The 22,849-nt window shown below is 58.0% G+C and overlaps 1 protein-coding gene across 6 annotated transcripts in view; it reads right to left on the reverse strand.

Moving 5' to 3' along the window:
- The window catches only part of KIF1A (kinesin family member 1A), a 41,502-nt gene that overhangs the window by 8,719 nt on the left and 9,934 nt on the right, over nucleotides 1-22,849 (reverse strand). Inside the window, exons 5-38 of one of the 6 annotated variants that reach the window (XM_059855011.1) lie at nucleotides 22,423-22,488; nucleotides 22,119-22,297; nucleotides 21,662-21,773; nucleotides 21,218-21,295; nucleotides 20,860-20,925; nucleotides 20,547-20,564; nucleotides 20,147-20,222; nucleotides 19,959-20,037; nucleotides 19,487-19,629; nucleotides 17,553-17,686; nucleotides 16,611-16,690; nucleotides 16,230-16,305; nucleotides 14,120-14,199; nucleotides 13,762-13,868; nucleotides 13,143-13,226; nucleotides 12,846-13,026; nucleotides 12,692-12,764; nucleotides 12,350-12,443; nucleotides 12,090-12,238; nucleotides 11,757-11,935; nucleotides 11,532-11,669; nucleotides 10,475-10,708; nucleotides 6,800-6,918; nucleotides 6,607-6,692; nucleotides 6,184-6,322; nucleotides 5,380-5,545; nucleotides 4,950-5,040; nucleotides 4,466-4,584; nucleotides 4,280-4,335; nucleotides 3,562-3,670; nucleotides 3,385-3,451; nucleotides 3,211-3,295; nucleotides 2,780-2,885; nucleotides 802-828 (exon numbers count right to left, since the gene is read on the reverse strand). In XM_059855011.1, coding sequence (XP_059710994.1) covers nucleotides 802-828; nucleotides 2,780-2,885; nucleotides 3,211-3,295; nucleotides 3,385-3,451; nucleotides 3,562-3,670; nucleotides 4,280-4,335; nucleotides 4,466-4,584; nucleotides 4,950-5,040; nucleotides 5,380-5,545; nucleotides 6,184-6,322; nucleotides 6,607-6,692; nucleotides 6,800-6,918; nucleotides 10,475-10,708; nucleotides 11,532-11,669; nucleotides 11,757-11,935; nucleotides 12,090-12,238; nucleotides 12,350-12,443; nucleotides 12,692-12,764; nucleotides 12,846-13,026; nucleotides 13,143-13,226; nucleotides 13,762-13,868; nucleotides 14,120-14,199; nucleotides 16,230-16,305; nucleotides 16,611-16,690; nucleotides 17,553-17,686; nucleotides 19,487-19,629; nucleotides 19,959-20,037; nucleotides 20,147-20,222; nucleotides 20,547-20,564; nucleotides 20,860-20,925; nucleotides 21,218-21,295; nucleotides 21,662-21,773; nucleotides 22,119-22,297; nucleotides 22,423-22,488 — 3,596 coding nt within the window. Of the gene's footprint in view, nucleotides 1-801; nucleotides 829-2,779; nucleotides 2,886-3,210; nucleotides 3,296-3,384; nucleotides 3,452-3,561; nucleotides 3,671-4,279; nucleotides 4,336-4,465; nucleotides 4,585-4,949; nucleotides 5,041-5,379; nucleotides 5,546-6,183; nucleotides 6,323-6,606; nucleotides 6,693-6,799; nucleotides 6,919-10,474; nucleotides 10,733-11,531; nucleotides 11,670-11,756; nucleotides 11,936-12,089; nucleotides 12,239-12,349; nucleotides 12,444-12,691; nucleotides 12,765-12,845; nucleotides 13,027-13,142; nucleotides 13,227-13,761; nucleotides 13,869-14,119; nucleotides 14,200-16,229; nucleotides 16,306-16,610; nucleotides 16,691-17,552; nucleotides 17,687-19,486; nucleotides 19,630-19,958; nucleotides 20,038-20,146; nucleotides 20,223-20,546; nucleotides 20,565-20,859; nucleotides 20,926-21,217; nucleotides 21,296-21,661; nucleotides 21,774-22,118; nucleotides 22,298-22,422; nucleotides 22,489-22,849 lie in introns of all 6 variants that reach the window. The other 5 variants (XM_059855010.1, XM_059855014.1, XM_059855016.1 and 2 more) reach the window with 5 other exon arrangements.

The following is a 22,849-nucleotide window of genomic DNA, read 5'->3' on the forward strand; positions in this document are numbered from 1 at the left end:
ACGTGCCCCTCTTCTTCTACCACAGTGGTGGCCCCCTTCCCTGCGGCCTCCCCAGTGCTCCCATCCAGAGGCTGGTGGCACACCCACAAATCTGGCACCTCTCGTGCATATGCCAGGCTCATCCAGTGGTCCCAGCTGGAGCCTGCAGTCCCCAAACAGCCCCTTTACACAGGGGTACAACAGTCTGTGCCACATGTACACCCTCTGTCACACCTGCATACAGATGACACACGCTGCCCGAATGCCGCACCTACACACACAGGACATCCGTGCACAGGGTGGGCAGCTGCTGCCACACCAACTGCAGTGCTGCCAACTGCAGTGCTGCCAACTGCAGCGCTGCCAGCGTCACCAGGTGCCCAGGAGAGGGCAGGACAAGCCCCAAAACTTCCACTGTCCTCACCAGCCCTGCAGCTACTCCAAGCAGTACCAGGGGCTGAGCTGGGGCTGGGGCGGGACGCAATGGAGGGTCCGGCACACTCAGTGCCAGATGCCAGAAAAGATGGGAGAGTAGCAAAGTCGAAAAGCAAGAAAAAAACCCAAATCAGGCAATGGAGACGCAGGCGTGCGAGGGGGAGCGGCAGCCAGCCAGAGCGTGGCCCACACGAACAGCAAAAGGGGTCGAGTGAGCAAGAGGTGCCAGCGCAGTGGGGAGGAGGGATGGGGCATGTGAAGGGATGAGGGGCCGGATGTCCAAGTGCTGCCTCTGGCGGGAGTGAGCGTGCCGAGGCAAGGGGGTAGAAAGAAAGAAAGGAGAGAAGAAGGAGGGGTGGAAAAAAAACCAATGGAAACAAATAATACCTAGGCATATCCGAATCAAGAAACTGCCTGCGAAAACACAAAACAATCACATGGTTAGTGTGGGCTCAGATGGGCAGTAGCAGCTGAGGGAAGCGAGGGGGGACACCAGGCAGTGCCCCCCGCGCCTCCGCCCTGGGCGCTCGATGCGGGGATGGATGGTGCTGAGGACAGAGCTGAACCACTCTCCCAGCCTCTTCCTGAGGGGCTCCGGGGCGCCGGGGAGGCTGCAGAGGGGAAGCCAGGGCTGCTCCAGGCAATGGAGGCTGCGTGGCACAAGGCAGCAAAGCGGGGAGCGCAAGCGGCTGGGAGGAGGGTGAAGTGGGCGCTGGCTCTGCTCTCTGCCTTCCTTCTGCCTGTCCTCACAGCTGCAGGGTGAAGCATGCATGTCTGCATGTGGAGTGGAAGTGGGGGGCATTGCAGCTAGCGCCCTGCAGGCAGCTGGCCACCCCCTCCTCCCCCTGCCTCACCGTGGGCAGACTCCATGGAATAGATATGGGACAGATATGACATGTGCACTGGTCTATGCCCCCAAATGGGCCCCCAGTCTCCACATTTCTCTCCACACCCCAAGTATCCCCCCAGCCCGAGCCGTGTCCCCTTGTCCTGCAGGACTCACGGGGCGGAAGGCAGAGCAGGAGGCACATCCCTCCTGCCAGGCTACCTTAGGCAAGCTGAAGATCCCATATGGCTCCATCTGGGACCAGACAATCCAACAGATCAGGAGCTGACGAAAAACTGCGCAGCCCCAAGAGCCTGCAGGTGCCACAGCCACACAGCTCCCAGCAAAAAAAACACCACTGCTCCACTGGGCTGGGCTCTCCTTGTCTGACCACCCCCATCTGGCCTCCTTCTGTACCCCCAAGGCTGTGACAAAGTCTCCTGGTCCGATACTTGCATGTCCAGGACTTGCCTCTGCTGCTCAGATACTGCTCTGCCAGGTCCAGGAGCTGCCCTGAGAGTGCTCAGGGTACCAAATACTATCCAGACTCCCATCATTCCCCCAAAACCACCCTGCCTTGGGACAGGCCTCCTTGGGACAGTGGTGGTCACAAAGCAGATGAAGGAAAAAGTGGTCCCCATTTCTCGCCAGGATGTTCCTACACCAGTGACCACAACACACACAGCCAAGAACCAGTCCTGCTGCTCCCAGTGCTGGCAGCGACCATCCCTGTCTCGTTGCAGCTGCCTGCATGCACACATTCTGGCCAGAGACCCCCACCAGTCCCCCGAGTTCCAGCAGTAGCCCTGGTGCAGAGGAGAGCTGTGCCCTCCATACCCACAACTCCTCCTGCCACTGCAGGACTCACACAGGGAGATCTTGGAGAAAACAAATCTTCTGGTCCTGCTTCTTTCACACCCTGCCAAACCTACAGTGGGGACACCTTTAAGCAACCAGATCTAGTGGAAGGTGTCCCTGCCCGTAGCAGGGGCTTTGGAATGTGATTATCTTTAAAGTCCCTTTCAGCCCAAACCACTCTGTGGTTCTGTGACAGCCCCCTGGGATAGGCAGGAAGGGATGGGCATCCCTGGAGTCACCCACAGTGGGTGGGAATGGCTTTCCTGCATTACTTACACACAGATAGGGATCTGCCATGGGTGTCAAGTGGCCTTTCCAGCAATTTTGCTGGGACACAGGACAAAGAGCCCTCCCCTCTAGCCATGGAGTTGGGACATTCTCCTGGCACCAGCACCAACTGCTTCCCTGTGCCAGCCCATCACAGCCAGCACCAGAGAGCAGAATCCACACACAAATTCCCTTTAGTGCCCTCCCCAGCACAGCAAGGCCTTGGGGAGGAGGAGGAAGGGGGTTGGCAGCCCTGTACCCCAAGACCCCATGCAGCTTCAGAAACACCCTGCCTCAAGGCAGCAGTGGGTCAGCAGAAGGGCCAAGAACCTTCCAGGGGAGAGAGGGGCTGCTACTCAACCCCTCCATCCCTCACCACAGCAGGGGAAGAGCAAGGAAGAAAGCATCACGCACCGGTCATCCTGGGAGGGGTGGATGTAGCCGGAGGAGAGGATGTTCAGGGACAGAATGTTGGGGTCGATGAGTGACTCGTCTGCCTCTGGGGTGTTCCGGATTCGGCCTGCAAACACACACACACAGTAACCTCTGAGGTGACAGCAGTGGCCCTGTGAGGGTCCCTGTGAAGGCAGGGGCAGACTGCCTGCCTGCAGCCCCCCATTCAGCACCAGAGATCCTGGTCCAGCTCCTGGACAAGGGGGCAGGGGCTGAGGTGTCCTGCCCATGCAGCATCCCAGTGTCACCTGCCAGGCAACCGCTGCTTTACTATTGCAGGGCAGGAGGGGAGACAAGGCATAAAGCTCCATGTGGGAACACGGGAATGTGGGCAAGAAGCAGTCTGAGAGGATGCCTGGGAGCTCAGTGGGCTGGGGGCTGGCTTGGCTTACCCACAACCAGCTCCCGGACCTCCTTCCAGTGGATGAGGCTGCCCGTTTCATGCACCAAGGTGACACTGATTCTCCTCTGGATGCCCTGAGACCCACGAGGCCAGAGAGAAGGGACAGGAGTTAACACAGGTCCCAGCAGGGGTCAGCTAGGACAGCACCTTGGGCAGAGAGTACCTGATGAAGGAGGAAGGTCCCATGGCACGGCATGCCTCCACGGTGGTCCACAACAGCAGGGATGTAGCTGGAAGAGAGGATTGCAGCATGAAACAGAATCCTGCCAGCCTGCCCAGAGGTGCTGAGCACTGGGCAAATCCCTCATTGCATCCCTGTCCCTCTCCCAGCAGGACTTACTCTCCATTGGCCTCCAGCTCACAGATCTCAAAGAAGACCATCAGGTCGTACTTGCACTGGCAGGGGCCAGCACTGGGCCGAGTCATGGTGCTCAGCTTGGTGGCAGGCACTGCAGTGGGGCAGAAAAGACAGGTGAGAGGTTCAGCCTGCTGCTGGCACTCAGAATGAGGAATATGATGGCAGGGGAAGGGCAGAGCAGGCAAGGACCTCAGGGCATGCATAGAGGGAGCAACAAGAGCCCCATCCCAGGGACCTTGCTGATCACTGGCAGTGCTTTCTCCCTTGCCCAGCACGGGGTGTCAGCAAGAGACTGGCCTCAGCCATCCCCAGGTGCACAGTGTGCCTGCAGGCTTGGCACACACACAGTGCTGCTCCAGGCACTGCTCAGGAACAACCACAGGGAGGCTCCCCCTGAGCTGCTGTTGTGACTGTACAGCCAAACCCCCACAGCTGGGTCTCAGCAGCTGTGCCACCCTGTGGGACATTAGGGCTGGGGGGCCACCTGAGCCACCCAGGGCAAAGAACCTCTCCCCTGCTGCTCTGCAGGAGGTGAGATGGGGGCTTTCCATCTGTGGAAATGGGTGTCTAGGGCTTTCGAGTGCCATGGCCCATAAAAAATAAATAAAATAGTTCATTTTGTGGTGCCTCTGGGGAAGGAGACACCCACCCAACATGGGAACTATGGGTGGGCACAGGAGTAGGAGGTGGGGTTCCCTACCTGGTTTGGAGAGTGGCATCACACGGGGGAAGTGGCGTCGGGATGGCCTCAGGGGGCTGCAGGCAGAACCAGCTTGGTTACAGCATCCCCAAAACCAGGGACCCCCAAACCCAGCCAGCCCCCTCCGTGCCTTGGGGCCACGCTGGGTCCCCAGGCAGGGGCTGGGGGTGGCCCAGGTGTGCCCACCTCAGGACATCCTTGCAGAGAGGTGGGAAGGGGTGCTGCTGGTAGTGGCCAAACACCTCGAACACAATTGGCTGGCTCTTGATGTATTCAATGAAAGATTTTGTCACCTCCACAGCGATCTAGAAGAGAAAGAGCTGCTGAGCCACTGACAGGGCAGTTTATCTGGGGAAGGGGATAGAGCCAGCAACAGCACCTGGGATGTGGAAGGGTGTAAGACTGTCAGTCCCCTGCATCCCTCACCCACTCCTCCCTCTCTCCACCAAGACCACTGCAGTGAAATCCCAGCCTTTTCAGGTGGCGCTGGGAGTGGCTTTTGGTGTTTTTCCTGCATGTCCACCACATCTAAGCCTGGCTTAGCTGGGTGTCTGTGAGGGGCTGGGAAAGCCAGGAGGAAGCTGCTTCCCTGGGACAGGATCCAGCCAATGGCCCTGCAGAGGTCCCAGCAGGTGCAGGAACAAAGGGGTGGTGGAAGAGGGGTACTCACATTTTGGACATGATAGAAGCCCAGGGGTGGCCCCCGTCCTGTGTTCTTCAAGGGTTCTGTTGAAAAGGCCTCATCATGGCGATGGATGAAGCTGTGGAGGGAAGGAAGGTTGTTCAGGGGCTGTTCAGGGATGGGGAGGTGCTGGAGCAGGGAGGGGAGTGAAAGCAAGGGACCACAAGAGCCTGTTCTCCCTGGGGCTGCTGCCTGCACCCTTGGCTGGCACAGGACCCCCTGAAGCTGCTGGAAATCTCTCCTTGCCTTTTGCCAGAGACTAAACAATTGCTTGGGCAGATTTCACAGCCCTTGGTTCTGCCTCCCCATCCACAAAGGGCTCAGGGGTGGAGGAAACTTCCCAAATTCAACCAGGAGCCCCCAGGTGATGGCTGGAGCTTGGTGGAAGAAGCAGGGCTGGGGGGCACTAGGGGCTCACTTGAACTGGCAGAAGATGTCAGCGTATTCTGCAGAGATGCTGGAGGCTTGCAGGACTGTCACACGGAAAGTGAAGATGCTGCCCAGCTTCAGGTGGTCCAAAGCCACCTCCAGTGGCCCGTCCTGTGCAGGCTTCTCTGGGCTGTCCAGAAGATCCTCTGGGGTCACTGCAGGGAGGAGAAGTTCCTTAGCAAGGCAGGGTGTCTTCCCCCCAGTGTTAGGAACATTTAGGAACAATGTTGAGATGCTGGAGCATGTCCAGAGAAGGACAACAAGGCTGATGAAGGGTGTGAACACCCTTGTCCAACACAGCTGGAGCAGCTGAGGGAGCTGGGAGTGTTTAGCCTGGAGAAGGGGAGGCTGAGGGGAGACCTCTTCATTCTCTGCAACTCCCTGAAAGGAGGTTATAGCCAGGTAAGGGTTGTTCTCTTCTCCCAGGCAACCACTGACAGAACAAGAGGACACAGGCTTGAGCTGCACCAGGGGAGGCTGAGGTTGGACATTAGGAAGGACATAAATTCTTCACAGAAAGGGTGATTGAGCATTGGAAGGAGCTGTCTGGGGAGGTGGTGGAGCTCCTGTCCCTGGAGGTGTTTAAGAAAAGCCTGCATGTGGCACTCAGTGCCATGGTGGTTGACAAGGCGCTGTCAGGTCATAAGTTGAACCCAAAAATCTCCGAGGCTTTTCCCCCTGTGACTCTGTCTGCCAGCAGGCCCCCACCGGAGCAGAGGGCTGTCAGTGCTGGGGAGGTGCAAGAGGCTGGGTGCAGGGAGCCCCTCCCAAAGTGCCTGTCACCCCTGCTCACCTGCACAGGTGTTGTTGTTGACTTCATCAGCGGACGGGCCCACGTCGCTGACCTGCCCCTGGCCCTCCACTATGCGCAGCTCCTCCTGAGAGGTCCCCGAGCGAGACATCCCGACAGCTGGGCACGACTCCGACTGGAACTGAGCCAGGAGTGCAGTTCAGGGATTCTGGTGGTTCTGCTTGCACCACCACCAGCATCCCAAGCACCCAGGCACCTCCAGCTGTCCTCTCCCACCCCACTGCAGCCCCCCTAGGACATGGGCAAGAGCAGGATGCACAGGTGGGTACCCAAGGCTTGGTGGACCAAGAACACATTCCTTTCCCTCCACCTCTAGGAGCCTGGGGGTCCCCATGGGGAAGCACTGAGGTGGCAAGCAGGGATCTGGGGTCCATGGGCATCCACCAAGAGCCGGCCCCACCTTACCTTCTCAAAGTGCTGGTCGTCAAAGGAGATCTTGGCTGTCCCTGATTGCCGCACACCAGAGCCATAGTCAGGGGCTTCTTCATCCGCTGGAGGAGGGATGGGGTGAGCCAGCACAGAGGGTGCAGGGGATGCAAGGGGCACAGAGGGTGCAGGGGATGCAAGGGGCACATTGTGCAGGGGGGTTCCCTCCTACCTGAGATGGCCTGGACAGCCACGCGCAGGAAGCCCTTCACCTCGCCCTTCTCGCTGACGATGGCCACGCGGTGCACCAGGGGCACGGGGTACAGGAGGTTGCTCAGGTAGACAAAGGCCCTGCCAGAGAAGGGGGGGACACACAACAGGGGGGAGAGCGGTCACTGCTCCCACCCGTGAGTGCCCAGGCACGGCTGGCGTGGCCGGCAGTGGCCGGGATCCCAGGTCACTGCTCAGGGCGCGACCGCAGCGCTGCAAAGCAAAACTAAAGAGAAGGCAGCCAGGGCCAGGCGAAGGGGCTGGGGCAGCGGGCAGGCAGCGTGCCGCGGGCAGGAGGGTGGGCAGGAGGGTGGCACACGCCATGGACAACACCACAGAACACACCAGACCTGCAGACCTCTCCGACCGTCACCTCCGTGGCAGGCAGGAGGGGAGAGGGCTGCGCTGGTGCCACCGTGAAGCCGTAGGGCGAGAGGACCTTCTGTGTGCTAGAGAGCTGGAGAACTTGGGCAGGAGGTGCTGCAACATGACTGGGGGGGCAGCTGCAGAGTCACCACGGGGAGGACAGGGGCAAGACAGGGGGGAGGAAGGGTGACAAGGGAGATGGAGGCTGTCAGGAGCGAAGGAGGTTAGAGGACAAGGTCCTGGACCTCCAGAGGTGAACCTGCTGGGGGCTCCTGGCCCAGGCTCTGCCCGCCGTGTTGGAGACCACTGGGAGGGAGGCTGCATGGTGTGGCTGGCAGCATCAGGTTGTGCATCCCCCCCTCCCCATCCCTTCACACAGATGGCTTCGGGGTCCTGGGCCACCTGCCAGCACGTCACAGGGATGGACAGCACGCCTGGCAAGTCTGAGCCTCCCTGCTCTCCTCTGCAGCATCCAGGTCACCAACGCCACCACGGCGAGGTGCCACGCCGGAGTCCAACACGATGGCTGCACCATGTCTCTGTCAGCACCTCCTGTCAGGCCACTGCTCTCTGCTTCTCAAGCATTTTGCGTCCTCTTGCTGCCTCCCTCCACCTCACTGTCAGCTTGCAATGGTCATCCAGCTCTGGCCATGGTGGCATGCTGTACCCTCCACGGTGACAAGTCACCCCTGGCACTGAGCTCCCTGCCAAAAGGTGTGAGCTAGCAGCACCACTTCCAGCAAGATGGGGCGTGGGGTGCCTGCCACCTCTCCCTGTGGCAACTGCCAGCACCTTGATGTGGGGTGGGGTGGGATGGTGCTGGGGGCTGGCCAGGACATCTCTGCTTCAGGAGGCTCCCATGAGGGTTGCATCTCCAGGCGGCTGCTGTGCTGCTCAGGGCATCCCAGCCTCACAGGAATCTTCAGATTCAGTGGCACCCCAAAGTGCCCAGGGGGCTCTTGCAGCCCTGCCCTTGCACCCCGACCCCCAAGTCCGGAGATTCCCCCTGCTTTGGTGACTGCCATTGACCTTCAGTGCTCCTCGAGGCTTTTTCCACCCAAAGCATCTCAAAGGACTCAAGTTGTGGAAGCAGCTGATGCCAAATCATTATCTCCTGATGGGTCCATCTCCACCCATCTCTTCTCAGATGGCACTGGGAACAGGTGGTCAGAGCATGGCAGGGTTCCCAGCAGGACTCATGGCTGGGGCAGAGCCCACAGGGAACTCTTGGAAGCGCAGGGATCTGTGTGCACCCACCCACCCAAAATCACAGGGCAGCTGGAGTGGAAGCCGAGGACTGGAGAGGGCAGGGAAGAGTGGGAAGGAGGTGGGGCAGGCAGGGAGGAGGGGGACACGTGTGTCACTAGAGGAAGGAGGGCAGGGACACTAACCACAAGATTGGTGAGGTGCAAAGATGGCATGCTCAGATCAAAGAAAAGCCTTTCCAAAGGAAGATAAAAGTGAAAGGACCCCAATTTTTGCTAAAGCTTTGAAGAGATAGAGCCAGCAGCTAAAAAAAAAGAATAAAAAACCCCTTAAAATAACCAAAATTAAAAAAAAATTGAAGAGAGAAAGAGAGAGAGAGAGAAGGAGAGAAAAAGAGAGAGAGAAAGAGAGAAAGAGAGAGAGAGAGAAGGAGAGAAAGAGAGAGAGAAAGAGAGGAAGAGAGAAAGAGAGAAAGAGAGAAAAGGAAAAAGACAAAGATGGAAAGAGAGAAAGAAAGAGCGAGGAGAGAGAGAGAAAGAGAAAGAATGAGAGTGAGAAAGAAAGAGAGAGAGGGAGAAAGAGAGAAAGAGAGAAAAAGAGAGAGAGAGAGAAAGGGAGAGAGAAGGAAAAAGAGAAAGAAGGAAAGAGAGAACAGGGAAAGAAAGAAAGAGAGTAAGAAAGAGAGAAAGAGAGAGAGAGACAGAAAGAAAGAGAAAATCAAAGACAAGGATCCAATCATAAACCAATCCAAGCACACTTCACAAGAAATGTGGCCGGCGGAGCTGCTGCGCGGGGAGCCAAACCCAGGGCAGACTCAAAAGAAGTCAGGAGGCACCAAGCTCTGGGGAACACGCCCCCGGCATGGAGTGGGGCCGCTGCCACAGGGCCTCATTTGGTTTTTTGAGGTGCCCTTGAGAGTTTTTGGGTTGTTTTGATATGTTTGGTTGTTTGGTTTTTTTTTTCTTTTAAATAAGGAAAAAGGAAAAAAGAAAATAAAAGGGGAAGAACCCAGCTCTTTCGGTCTGAGGCTGCAGGACTCTTACCCCACCTCCACCCTCTCTGCCTGCTTTGTTCCCTCCTTCCCACCACGCTGCCTGGCTCTGGCACACCGAGGAAGAGGAGCCCCAGCTCACCCCGGTCAGGGAGCCCCTGCCTGAGGCAAAGGCTCTCAGAACAGCTCCTGGTGCACACCCCCTTGGGAAAACCCCAGAGAAAGCTGGCAGCTCCTCATATCATTCTAGGGATGGGCAGATGGCCCCAGGTTTGGTGGCACAGCCAAGTTTGGGGCAGCTGGTGGGCTTCTCCAGGCCAAGACTGCTGGAGCCCAAGGGGTCTCCAGCCAACAGGCATGAGAAATTAAAGTTTCTTGTCCTTGGCTCCAGCTAAAGAGGAGCTGGAGCCTACACCCAGATCCCCACAACTTCCCTGGACATCTCCTATGCCAGGTTGGCAGGTATGGCCCCAAGCCAAGCCCTGGCTGGAGCCGGAAGAGCAAACACAGCTTTTGGCACTCTGTTCTGCACCCAGCTGTCCACTCACTCCCCTCAGCTTCATTCCCCACAACAACCTGGGGACATTCAAGCCTCCGGATTCAGGGGGGCTCACTCTGACCAATGCAGTGCCAGAGGCACACAGGGTTCTGTGGTGCCTGTGTGCCCCAGTCAGGGGCACCACAGGGTCATCCCAAGCCGGGTGGGGGGGGTGCTCCTTCCTGGGACAGAAATGCCCAGGACCAAGCCCCCCCAGGTGGCTCCCCTGGTTCTTTTGGTGTTGGAGACACAGCAGAGCTCCCTTTTTCAGGGGAAAAAGACCATGTGCCCAAAAAGGTGCCCACATAAGGAAGGCACTGTCCACCTTCCCCTGGCATCCCTTTCCCTCGCTATGCTTCTCACAGCCCTACCTCAGCGGGGACCTCACCACCCCACCAGGTGCCCGGGCTTGGTGGCAGTCCCAGCCCAGCCTGCACCTCCGGGATGCCCCGGAGGTGGGAGTCGTGTCCAAAAGCAGTTCCCTCATGCGAAAGAGCTAGGTCCTTCCCGGCATGCTCTCCTAAAACCTCACCAACCTTCCTACTAAACTGAACAGGGGGAAGCGGTCGTAAAATGGATCCCGGCCATCACACAGCGGGCACTCCGGAAAGATGTCTTCCTCCAGGTCCTCCTCCTCCTCCTCCTCCTCCTCCTGCCCCTGGTGCTGCTCGTCAGCAGGCTCGGTGATGTCGGAGTCGGGGTTCGAGAAGGTAGGGGAGGGGGTGAGATCAGCCATGCGCTCGCTCATGCATGTGTTGAAAAGAGGAGAGCTGTTGCAGCCAGAGATATCTGAACTAAGGTTAGTACAACAAGATAGAAGACATGTTAACACCAGCTGTTCCAAACAGAAAGAACAGGAATTTTGCTTTTTTTTTTTTGGGTTTTTTTCTTGGTTAGGTTTTGGGGTGGGTTTTTTGTCTGCTTCAATCAAGGGACATTGGGAACAAAGACCTGCCCATCTTGTGCATCTCTAAAGCCACCAACAGCCAGACAAAAGAGCAACCCACAGAACCGGTGTGAATGCTGGGGACACCCTTTGCTGGGTTTGCAGGGAACGCAGGGACAGAGCAGGTGGCACGAAGGCTCGCCACTATCCCTGCTGCTGCAGAGAGTCCCTCCTCGTGCTACGGCACGGGGGAATGCCTCCAGGCCACGCAGCTCAGCCCCCTGCTCCCCCTGCCCTGCCCCAGCCTTCTCCAGGGTGGCCCATCCTCCTTGCTGGCACTGCACCCTTCCATCGGTGTGCAGGAAGCGCACGGGGACACGCGGCACACACTGCACAGACAGACGGACGCTCAGACACCGGCGCGTGCACAGGGACACATGCCCACCGCGTGGAGCCCACCAGGGCACAGGCTCCCTGCCTGCTGGAGGCCACAGCCCCTGCACCCCCCGAGCTGGAGCCCATGTGGCTCTCAGCACCGGGCGAGGCAGGCAGCAGGAGCGTTGCCAGCAGCTCGAGTGCCCCTAGGAGGAGAGCCGTGACACCGGAGCCGTCACGCGGGTGTCATGCTGGCACAGCGCCGGCAGCGCGTCCTCCTGCAGGACCTTCTGAGGGTGCCAGCCACGCTTGGAAGGAGCCAAAGCGCTCACCTGCCGACCAGCCTGAACCAGGGAAAGCGGTCGTAGAAAGGGTCTCCGCCAGTCACCACATTGTCACAGTCCTCGATGACACTGGAAGGCACTTCTGCTGCTCGGTCATACATCTCACGCATCAGGTCCAGGCGCTGCCTGCAGGCACAGGGGACGCCGATGGTGGCGGTGAGACACAGGGCTGTGGGCACCCAAACCCTCCTGGCACAGCCATCTCTCACCCACCTCAGCTTCTCCAGGGTCCAGTAATGTGTTGCCCCGTTCTTCTGGTCCTGCACCTCCACGGCCACGATGGTGCGGGGGAACGGCCGCTTCTCCCGGTCCTTGGCAGCATCCGGAGGCAGCAGGTCGGGAGGGAGAGGCGAGTACAGCGTGTCCGTGAGGAGCACAAACTGGAACTGCACCTGGGGAGGGGCAGAGGGGCTGGTGACACACCTGGGAGGGCAGGAGGTTCATGTGATGCCTCTGGAGACCTCTCCTCGGCACCTCCTGGCTGCCTGTTCCTGTGGCCTCTGCTGTGGGTGCTGCAGCCAGGCAGGAAGGAGCTCAGGCACTCACCTTCTTTTTCAGCTCCACGCTGATGGCATTGGCTTCCTTGAGGAAGATTGCGTTGCCCCAGAGCAGGTCACGCAGGGAGGTGAACTGGTACCACTTCCACTTCCTAAAGGCCCAGAGGGCCAGCTCGAATTCCCGCTCTGTCCACTGCACTGTGGGGACATGGAGGGGCAGTCACCCCATTACCAGGACATCAACCCACAATTCACTCCTCATGCTGCCACAGAAAGCATCAAAACCTCCTGGCAGCTCCCAGCCCTCACCTTCATCCTCCGGTTCTTCCTCCTCCTCATTTGCCTCAGGGTAATACCTAGAATCCATTTGCTTCTGCAGAGCCTCCAGTTTGCTCTCATAGTCCTGGGGGAAACAGGAAGAGAGGTGATGCAACCCACTGGTGTGACCTTCCTCCACGCTGCCACATCACACTCCTCTTCCCCGCAGGAACACAGCCTCCTCCCTCCTCTGGACCAGTGCTCGTGGTGACAACTCCAGGAACAACACATTTGCCCTTATTTTTAGAACACAGACCCACCCCACACAAACATCTGCCAGGATTTCAGTCATGCCTGGGCAGCCTGAGAAGGAGCCATGTCCTGGCCACCTACCAGCCTCTGCTGCTCCAGGAGGTAATTTGCCTCTTCCCGCTCCCTCCGGTACTGATCCTCCAGTTCCTGGAGCCTAGGTGGAAATGGGGAAGCAGAGGATGACCACGCTGGAAGTGAACCCCCAACTCCCCAGCACCTCAGGCCATGCTCTCACCTCTGCTCCATCTCCTGTTTCATGTCGATGCCTTGCTTCTCCAGCAGCTCTCTCTGGGCGAAGGCCCAGTCCACGGGCTCTGCGGGGGTCTCGGCGCACGGGGTCCGCTCGCGCTCCTGCCGAGCCTGCTCGGGGTGGTTGAAGCGGAACACGTGGCTCTTGCCCATGATGATGCGGTTTCCTGCAGCCATGGGCACGGGGGAAAGGTGTGGGTTCAGTGTGGGACAAGTGCAGGGCCCCCATGGCAGGGAGGAAGGTGGGTTGGAGCAGCTCTGGCATGCCAGCCCCGGGACCCACCTGAGCGCAGGATGCTGGGCTCTGTCACCTTTTTGCCGTTCACGTAGGTGTCAGCACCCTCACAGGGCTCCAGGGTCACTATCACTGTGGAGACAGCGGGAAGGGGAGAGGTGGAAGCAGAAGGAGGAGTTCTGCATGTCCTGCTCCCCTGCTGCAGCAGCCTAAAGAAGGGAGAGCCACCCCAGCCACCACCACCCACCCCGTGGGCAGCTAACAGCACTCAGCCAGTTAATCAGAGCAGTGCCAAGGAATAAGGGCAGCTGGAGACTGCATGTGGGAGGAGACCAGAGCTTCCCCAGGCTCATCTCCCACAGCCCCTTCACACCCAGGTTCCTGCCATTTTGGGGGGTGGATTCTGCCCCACATCTTGAGAGGGGGAATGATCTACAGTCTGCTCAGCCATCCTGCCCTGACCTCCTCACCTTGCTTCCTTCCCACATGCCTTGTGCGAGCTCCCCTCCCAGCCATGAGGGATGTAGCTCGTCTGGAAGCATGGAGCAGTCATGCAGTAAAGCCCAACTAGTTTGAGGAGGGGAGGACATTCATCTGGGGGCTGGGGCTGAGGAGATGCAGAGGGATGGGCCCCCAGGGCAGTGAAGCCCCTCCAGACAAGCAATACCTTCACCACCAGATTTGGTGTCACTGCGGAACAGGCAGTGCTCTTCTTTAATGAAGTGCCCGCTGAGAACGATGTCCTGCCTCTTCTCAGCATCTTCCCGGCCAACCCTGCAGGGGAAATCCAGCTCAATCCTCCCTCAAAGCAGCCCCTCCTGAGTCTCCCCCCAGCCCCAGCCTTGGAGCTGACAGGAGCAACCCTTGGTGCACTGCAGGACCAAAATCTTGGGGATTTGCACTTTGGGGATGCCCTGGGAACAGTGCCCAGCCTGGGGACAGCTGTCACCCCACTGCCCACCCAGGGAAGTCAGTCACTGAGACATGGACAAGGCTCCTACCTCTCCATGGGACCTGGCCCTCACCTTGTTATCCCATCCTTGATGTAGTAGAGGAGACACTCGGACATGAGGGGATCCTCATTCAGGTTGACCAGGTGTGGTGTCTGGGAGAGACAAACAAGGAGCCACCCCTGAGTGCCCTGCCTGCCCAGGCACTGAGGGTGCTCTGGAGGAAGGAGGGAGCTCAGCAGCACTGCAGGCAGCCCCTGCACAGGCTCTCCTGCCCTCTGCATCCTCAGGGTGACACGTCCAGACAGGTGCTTTTCCAGGGGACTGCACAGAGAGGCTGCCATGAGGATCCTTGCTTCCACAAGCTTCCTTGCTTTCCTCCTCACAGGGATGAGTCCTAGCTACCCTTCCCCTGGCCACCTTTGAAAATTCATGTTCCAAACAGGCCCAACACAAAGCCAAAACCTTCCCATGGGGAATCCCTGATATGGCTCAGAGTCTCCTGGGACAGGACCCTTCTCACTTGTGCTGTGAGAATATAATTCCATATTATAGAATCATGGCATGGTTTGGGTTAGAAGGGACATGAAAACACATCTCCCCACCCCTGCCATGGGTAGGGACATCTTCCTTAGACCAGGTTGTTCCAAACCCCATCCAACCCGGTCTTGAACAATTCCAGGACAGGGGCACCCACAGCTTCTCTGGGCAATCTGTGCCAGGCCCTAATCACACTCCCAGGGAAGAATTTCTTCCCAATACCTAATGTAGCCCTGCCCTCTGCCAGGTCAAAAAGGAAGAAAAAGTGCCCATTTTCCTCCACTGATTGTACACCAGATGATGCATCCAAAAAGAGCAGGTCCCAGAGGTTCATCCAAAAGCAGTGCAGACCTGAAGCCCTACCTACAGGCTGAATTTCACTCTCTGGTCTTCTTCCTAACAGGTCCCTCACAGCCCTTTCTTGCTCTGGGTCACAAACCACTTTGTTCTTGATAGGAGGAAAATTTCTCCCCCAGCCACAGGCCTCTCTGGCCAGAGCCAGCTTAGCTGCTGGGATTACACCTTCAGGGAATAGGGGCAGTCCCAGGAGTACCAGTGGGAGAAGTTCTGAGTTTACCAGACAGAATAGTGGCTGTAAGGAACACCTTATCAGCCTGCTGAGACCCAGCATGCAGAGGGAGCCCCTCACCATGGTGCCACAAGCCTTGGCTGGCAGCAGAAACTCACTGCAAACAGGGCAGCAGAGCTGGAAGTCAAGGGAAAGGTGGGCTCTTCTCCATGGTGGCTGGCAGAAGTTGGCTGCAACATTTAACCTCTGGCCCCACTGGACAGACATACAGCCCTGGGGGCTTGAGACCTCCTTCACTTGCAGTTTTTGTCCAGATTTGTAAAGCTGGTGGTGACCTTCCACGGAGCTCCTGGAGCTGTAACCACCCCAGCCATGGCACACAGAAGGACAGCAAAGTGCAATGCCCATAACAAAATGGATTTGCACACTATCAACACTAACTTTTCTCACCAGCCACTGGAGAAGTCAGAAGAGTTTCCACCTGCCAGATAGCTGAAGAGCAAGGAGGCACCAAGACCACCACAGCAATGTCCCACCTCCAAGACCAACCTGCTTTGGGGAATAAACCCCCACGCTTCCCACCCAAAGGTCTGGACTCCTAACAGGCAGCAGCTGGGACAAGAAACAAAGACAACAGTGTACAAGTTTATCCTGAAAATCAACTGGGCCATGTAAAGGGAAGTTTTTATCACCACCTGAGCTGGGGACACACACGCATAAGAGGTTTGGCCAAGCCAAATGCTACAAGCAAGAAAGAGATGGAATATTTGCCCACCCACATTTCTTAGCAAGGACTTGCTGGCTTCAGGGGCAGCAATTTTAAATATCTGAAAGTATGAATTTTTATGATTTAACACTGAAGTCCAAGAGAGTGTTCATCAGCAAATCCCCTCATGAAGGGGGACAGCATGCCAGCAGTGGGGGGTGGACATTTACCCACATATTTGTAGCCATGTTTGTACCCAGCAGGCCCAGTGCTGGGATTTCCCCCATAGGTTTCAGAGCCAAGAAAAGGCCAGTGAAGTATTTGGGACTGGCCAGCTGTGACAGAGCGGATCAGAAGAGAGCTGCAGGTACAAACCAGTCCCCAGGAAGAAGGGATTAGGATGATCCTACCTTTTTAGGAGAAAATACACCCAAGGTGCCTCCATCCTCCCTCATGGCCACCCCCATTTCGGCCAGCAACGCTTCCCTGAAGGAGCAAGAGAAAGAAGTGCCTGTCAAAACTCCATGGATGGAAGCCCTTGGTTTGTCCCAGGGATTGCAAGGCAGGGCTTGCCACAGCTCTCATCACAATCCAGGTGGGCTTTTCAGAGCAGCCCACTCTGTGCAGGCTGACACGGTGGGGACTGGGGTCCCCAGGGGGCAACCCAGGGTCCAGCTGGACATCCAAACTCTTTGGCTGCCCCAGGAACTCAACTGCTCTAACAAAGTGCCCAAGGAATGCCACTTGTGCCACGCCATCCTGCCCCAGTCCCCCTGGCCCACCCAACCCACCTCTCCATCCGTATGGCTTCTGTCCTGCGCAGCTTCTCCTCCCACGTCTCGTTCAGCTCTGCAATGATCTTCTCTGTTTCCTGCCAGGGGGGTTAATCAGGGCTTGCTAACAGCATCCTGGGGCAGCACTCCTGGCCACTCTGCACAGATCTGCCCAGTGTGCTCCAGTGGGACACCAGTCCCAGTTTCAGGCTGGTTTACACAAGCTGCAGCAGCATTTCACCCCAGTCCCATCTTCAAAGAGCGAGGCACAAGCACCAGGCTCTCCACGGCCTTGCTGCCAGCCCACTGCTGCACCACGCAGGACCAGGAGCACTCTGCCCATCCCAAGCCCAAAGCAGCTGTCCCACAGGTCCAAGGCAGCCAAGCCCTGCAAGGCAGCACCAGGAGGGCCCTACAACAGCCAAACCCTCAGGGTGGGCGAGCTCTAAGTCTGTCCACTCTGCAAGAGCACAGCTGAGTATTGCTTCCCATGAGGATCACCCTTCATGGGGATCCAGAAAACAGCGAGCCCCCTCTGCAAGCTGCAGGGCGTGGAAAGGGAAGGGAAAGGAGAGGGAAAGGAGAGGGAAAGGAGAGGGAAAGGAGAGGGAAAGGAGAGGGAAAGGAGAGGGAAAGGTGAGGGAAAGGTGAGGGAAAGGAGAGGGAAAGGAGAGGGAAAGGAGAGGGAAAGGAGAGGGAAAGGAGAGGGAAAGGAGAGGGAAAGGAGAGGGAAAGGAGAGGGAAAGGAGAGGGAAAGGAGAGGGAAAGGTGAGGAAAAGGTGAGGAAAAGGAGAGGAAAAGGAGAGGAAAAGGAGAGAGGGAAGGAGAAGGAGAAGGAGAAGGAGAAGGAGAAGGAGAAGGAGAAGGAGAAGGAGAAGGAGAAGGAGAAGGAGAAGGAGAAGGAGAAGGAGAAGGAGAAGGAGAAGGAAAAAAAGGAAAAGGAAGGCACCAGCCTCTTACCTTGAGTCTTTCAATTGCCTCTTCGCTGCCCGGAGCAAACATGATGCGCTCGTGGAGGCTGGCGACCGAGGCAGCGCGGCTGGACAGGGCAGAGAGGGAGGAAGAGGGGCTGATGCCAGCGATGGCGTTGGTCACTGTGGAGAGATTGTCATGGCGCTGACTCAGCTCTGCCCCTCGAGCATCATTATTGTTCTCAAGGTCGGACACATCTACGGGCGCGGAAGGAGGGGTGGGCCGGGGAAAGACACACAGACAGGGTGACAGAGAGAGACAGAGACAAGAAAAGCTGTTGGGAAAAAAAAAAGAGTGGCCGGTGCATCGAGAAAAAAGGCAGGAATTACAGGAAAAGGCACAGGCAACGGCAGAGCAGCACAGACAGCAAGGGGGCAGGGCAAGCACTCTCTTCCCCAGCCCGGGCAGCCTCTCAGGGAACAGGGCTGTTTGGTGAGGCAGGTGCTGGAAGCAGCTGTCCTGGGCTCCCAGGGACACTTTTTTGCAACCTCAGGACCTGCATCCATCAGGTCTGGGATCAAATGTCCTCCCCAAGTATGTGCCACTGCCTCTTGTCATCTTCTCCATCTCACAGAGCCTGTGTGGTTTTCCCTGCCCAGATGCCCCAGATTAGCCAGATTTGGGAGCAGAGAATGAGAAGAGAAGGGGATGAGAGGGGTGGCCCTCTGCCCTACAAAGGGGTCAGGTAGACAGGAGGAGAAGCAGCAGGATTCCCTCACAGGGTCTGCTCAAAGGAAGCCCATGGCCTGCTGGAGCAGCACCTTAGGCAGCCAGAGAATGAAGCCAGGACTACAGGCAGTGGTGCTTGCCAGCTGGCACCCCGGGAGTCAGCTGTGGTGGCTTAGGACCCAGGCATGGGAGATGCTCCTCCAGCCCTGAGGAGTTACTGGTTCTCAGAGCAGTGTGCAAGAGGCAGGCAGGGCACAGGTCAGCAGGTGCAGGGTTAGTCACCCATCTCCATTAGCCCACATCCAGGGAAGCTGAGCCAGGAGGGGACAAGCAGACCCCTGGCTTCTCAGCAGGCTTGCCAGAGCCAGGGTGGGACAGGGCCATAGTGCTTATCCACAGGCCAAAGCCTCCTGGCCACCACCACCCACCAATCCATCAGTAGAGCACCATTCCATCCCACCCGAGGGCCGTGCCAGGCTCCAGCCCCAGTGAGACACCAGCAGCAGCAGCAGCAGCAGCAGCAGCAACAGGAAACATCACAACAGCATGAAGGAGGAGTCCCCGTGTGCCCTGGGTCCTTGGCATGGCCAGGTGGGAGGACACTGGTCCCTTCAGCACTAGCCCAAGCCCAGGTGCTAACCACCACCCTGGCACCATCCCCCGTGCCAGCTCCCTGAGGATGGGCAGCCTGCAGGCACACAGCACTCCATGAGCAGGGGCTGGCTGCAGGAGCCCTCCCCATGCTGCACGGGTGCCCCTGGGCACAGCCTAGAGCTCCAAAAAGCTGTGAAGCAACAGAGAGTACCAGTGATGGGGAATACACACATTTGGATCCTCCCGCAGCAGGATGGGCTAAGAGAGAAAGAGAGGGCAGGGAGGGGGGTAAGACAGAGAGAACAGAACAAGGAGGGGTTCATCTCAGTAGGGTATCAGACAGCACAGGGAGGGGAGCCCACGGGCACGTGCAGTGCCAGTAACACCTTCCTGGCACCTCTGCTGGGTGCTGGATGCTGAAGATGGTGGGTGGAAGGGAAGAAGGGAAGTTTGCCGGGCAGAAAGCAGCTCCCCCTGCCACAGGAGGGGGTTGGGGGCTGTGACCATGCGTGCAGGGGCTCACCAGAGGCAGCACTGGTGCTGTGTGGGGCAGGGCAGCAGGGTGCAGGGAGGCTGTGGGGACATCAGCCCTGCAGGCTGGCAGGATCTCAGCCCATCTCTGCCTGGAGCCAGTGGCAGAGAGCACCCGTGGTACCTACTGTCAATGATGTCCCCAAGGCCCTGGGCGTAGAGGAGGTCACGCAGACGAGCCACCTCATCCTTCAGCTCCCTGATGAGCTTGTTGTTGGGGTCCTCGTTGATGACAGCATTGCAGCGGATCTGCTTGGCACGGTCAGCGTACCTAGGGAAGGGCAGGGTCTGGAGCAGCACTGAGAACAGGGGCAGGGTCTTGAACAGCACAAAAACAGAGGCAGGGTCTTGAACAGCACAAAAACAGGGGCAAAACCCCAGCTGCTGGACAAGCAAGAGCATTGCAAGCCCCTCCAGCAAGGAGGATCCCAGTGCCAGGACAACCCTTTGAACTTTTGTCTGGGGTTGCAGGCTCCCTCCACAGTAGACCCCCAGGCAGGGACACCACAGAGGGGGGGAGAGCATGTGGCAGTGCCTGGGCCTCAGCCAGCCTCCCCTGCTCTTGCTCACTGCAGGGAGAACAAGGACACTTCTTCCTACCTGAGGGTGCTGAGGGTCTCATCGTAGTTGATGTCAGCAGGACTGAGAGCAGCCACCATGGCAGTTCTGGAGTTGCCTCCTGCCCAGTAAGACAGAGGCATGAGGGAGATGCTGCTCCTCGTGCCCCCTGCCACGCCCCACCTGGCAGCCACACCCTTTGGCAGACCACACCCCCCACCTGTCCTCACCCAGGTTCTCCCGCAGCAGCCAGGTCAGCACCGAGTCTCGGTAGGGGATGAAATCTGTCTTCTTCTTCTTTTTGTTCTGGGGAATGGAGAGCAAAGGGAAGGGCTGTCAAGAGCTGCCTGCTCTCCTCAAAGGGAAGGTGACAGCTGGTCCCCAGCCACGGGGACTTGGAGCAGGATGGCAACCTTGGGCATCTTTGCCCATGTCCACAGGTCCTGCCTGTGAAGTGCCCTGAGCTGGGAGAGTTGTTTAAGGCTGGCTACTGAGAGCCCCAGGGGGAGGAGAAGGAAAGAGAAGAAGAATGGGCAGTCCAGGTACAGTCTCACTCCCAAACCACCCTGCAACCCACTCCCACCAGGCTCATAACCAAAGCCCCCATCCCCATCCAACCTGGGCACCCACCTTGTTGGGCCCTGAATCCTGCAAAGGAAATGGAGACACTGTTTAGGGAAGCTGCTGCTTTTTTACTTGGCACCCAGCACAGATCCCTGGCCCTCAATTAGAGTGCCACAGGTCCCCATGCAGATGGCATCTCCACCAGCCCAGTTTGTCCCAGCTGTAGGGACAGCTTGGGATGTGTCTGCCCACCCCTTGGAGCTGGGATGCTCCATCCCATGGAGCTGGGATGCTCCATCCCATGGAGCTGAGCCCAGCCCTGCTGGCCCAAGCCCATTTCCCCCCAGTGCCAATGTTTGTCTGCTCTCCAGCTACCTACCATTTCTGCCAGGGCAGAGATGACTTTCCCCAGAGTGGTCAAGGACTTGTTGATGTTTGCTCCTTCCTGGTTAGAAGAGAAAAATGCTCAGGTCCCATTTCAGAACCACGTTAGAGCCCAGGAGAAAATGAGGAATATCCAGCATGGTGTGGGCAAAGAGCAGCTGGTCTCTGGGTAACCAGCAGCCCCCAGCTGGTTTCACTCATGGTGAAACTGGCACTGGGCAGCTTTCAAACACAATCCCATCAAGGACTTTGGCAGTGCAGTGTGCAAAGAACCAGGGAAGGAGATGTTCTGGGGATGAGGGAGGAGGCCATGATGTCCCACCAGCAGAAGCGGACCTCAGGTCAGCTCTCACCTTTAGCCTTGTGCCCTTGGCACCTGTGGAATCAGCTCTCTCACTCCCAGCCAGGTCCACCAAGCTGATTTTGCTGACCTGCAGGCAGAGGGGAGGCTGTCAGCCCTGTAGGCACAGCAAACCCAGCACAAAGCCAAAACCCTTTGCAGGATGACACTGCTCTGAGGGCAGCAGTGGCTCTGCAGGGTCATCCTTGCAGGAGTTGCTCAGGAGCAGGGCTAATACCCTTGCAGGCAGGGCTAAAGGGCACCAGCTGCCAAATATCCTGTGCAGGGGCCAGTCCCTCAAGGGACCAAGAGCCTAGAATGTGCCTGGCACTCATCTCCCTCCTGCTCCAGTCCTCCACCAGGCTGCACCACCTTGCCCCAAGTGCTGCTGAAAGAACACAAAAGTCCTCCCTGGATCCATGAGGGGTCCCCTGAGTGCCCCAGGCCCCGCTCTCACCTTCTCAGTGGTGATGTCTGTCTCGGCGTCGTGCCGCTTCTGCGTGAAGATGATGTTGAACACGGCGTGGGAGCGGCTGCTGGTCTCATTCATGTTGGTGGCAGCCACTGTGCTGCAGGGAGAGCAGGACAGGGAGGTGTGACACTCTGTGAGGGACACCGGAGTGGCTGGTGACAGGGCCAGGGCTCATGCCAGGACAGGGTACATGGTGGGAAGTCAAGAATAGAGGACAAGCGAGGGCTCTGGGAGAAGATGTGCACAGGTTCAGGCTTTTTCCTGCTGTCTCCAGTGCCCTTGGAAAGCAGGAGGAAAAGTGAGGGGAAAGTGGGGGTACCCAACACTCAGTGGGGAGGGGACTGCCACTTCCAGAGCAGCTGGACTGGCAAAGTGAGGGAGTGAAGCAGGACCTTCTAGAAGTGACTGCAAGCTTCCCAAACCCTGCCCTTCTCCAACTCACCGGGCTTTGTTTCCAGAGTCCATAAGGTCCTGGATGTCATTGTAGGAGGTCACAGCCAGCTTGGAAAGGTCCTCAACGTAGGGACCCATCAGGGGATGCTCCCTCACCCGCAGGTTGCCCTTGTTCTTGGGGTTCAGCAGGTCCCGCACGCGTTCGCAGTAGATCTCCATGTAGCTCACCTAGAGCAGAGGGCACGGGCAGAGCTAGCCCCCAGGATGGCCCCAAAGAGGGGTCTGCACACTGGCACAACCTGTGGAGCCAGGTGGGAGGCCAGAAGGGGCTGGGCAGGCAGAGGGGTGCCTACCTCCACAGAATAGGACATGTTGTCATTGGTGGTGTCGTTGATGCGGGAGAAGAGGTCCTCACACAGCTGTGGACACAAGAGCCAGGCTCAGCCCCACCAGCACAGTGCTCCTGCCTGGGGTGTCCAGGACACAGGGGTTTCACCCCAAAAACCAGCCAGGGAGTGCTGGGATGGCTCCTGGGGAGCTGGCAGAGCCCCCCCCCAAGCTGACATGGAGAATCAGCATCCCCAGAGCCCCGCCGTGGTGTCATTGATGTGGGAGAAGAGGTCCTTGCACAGCTGTGGACACTAGAGTGCCCAGGACACTTTTCACCCCAAAAATTGGACAGGGAGTGCTGGAACAGCTCCTGGGGAGTTGGCAGAGCCCCCCCAAGCTGACATGGAGAATCAGCATCCGTGTCCTGCCAGGCCAGCTCTTGGTCAGCAG

Source organism: Haemorhous mexicanus, chromosome 10 (assembly GCF_027477595.1).
Source record: "Haemorhous mexicanus isolate bHaeMex1 chromosome 10, bHaeMex1.pri, whole genome shotgun sequence".
Lineage (NCBI taxonomy): Eukaryota > Metazoa > Chordata > Aves > Passeriformes > Fringillidae > Haemorhous > Haemorhous mexicanus.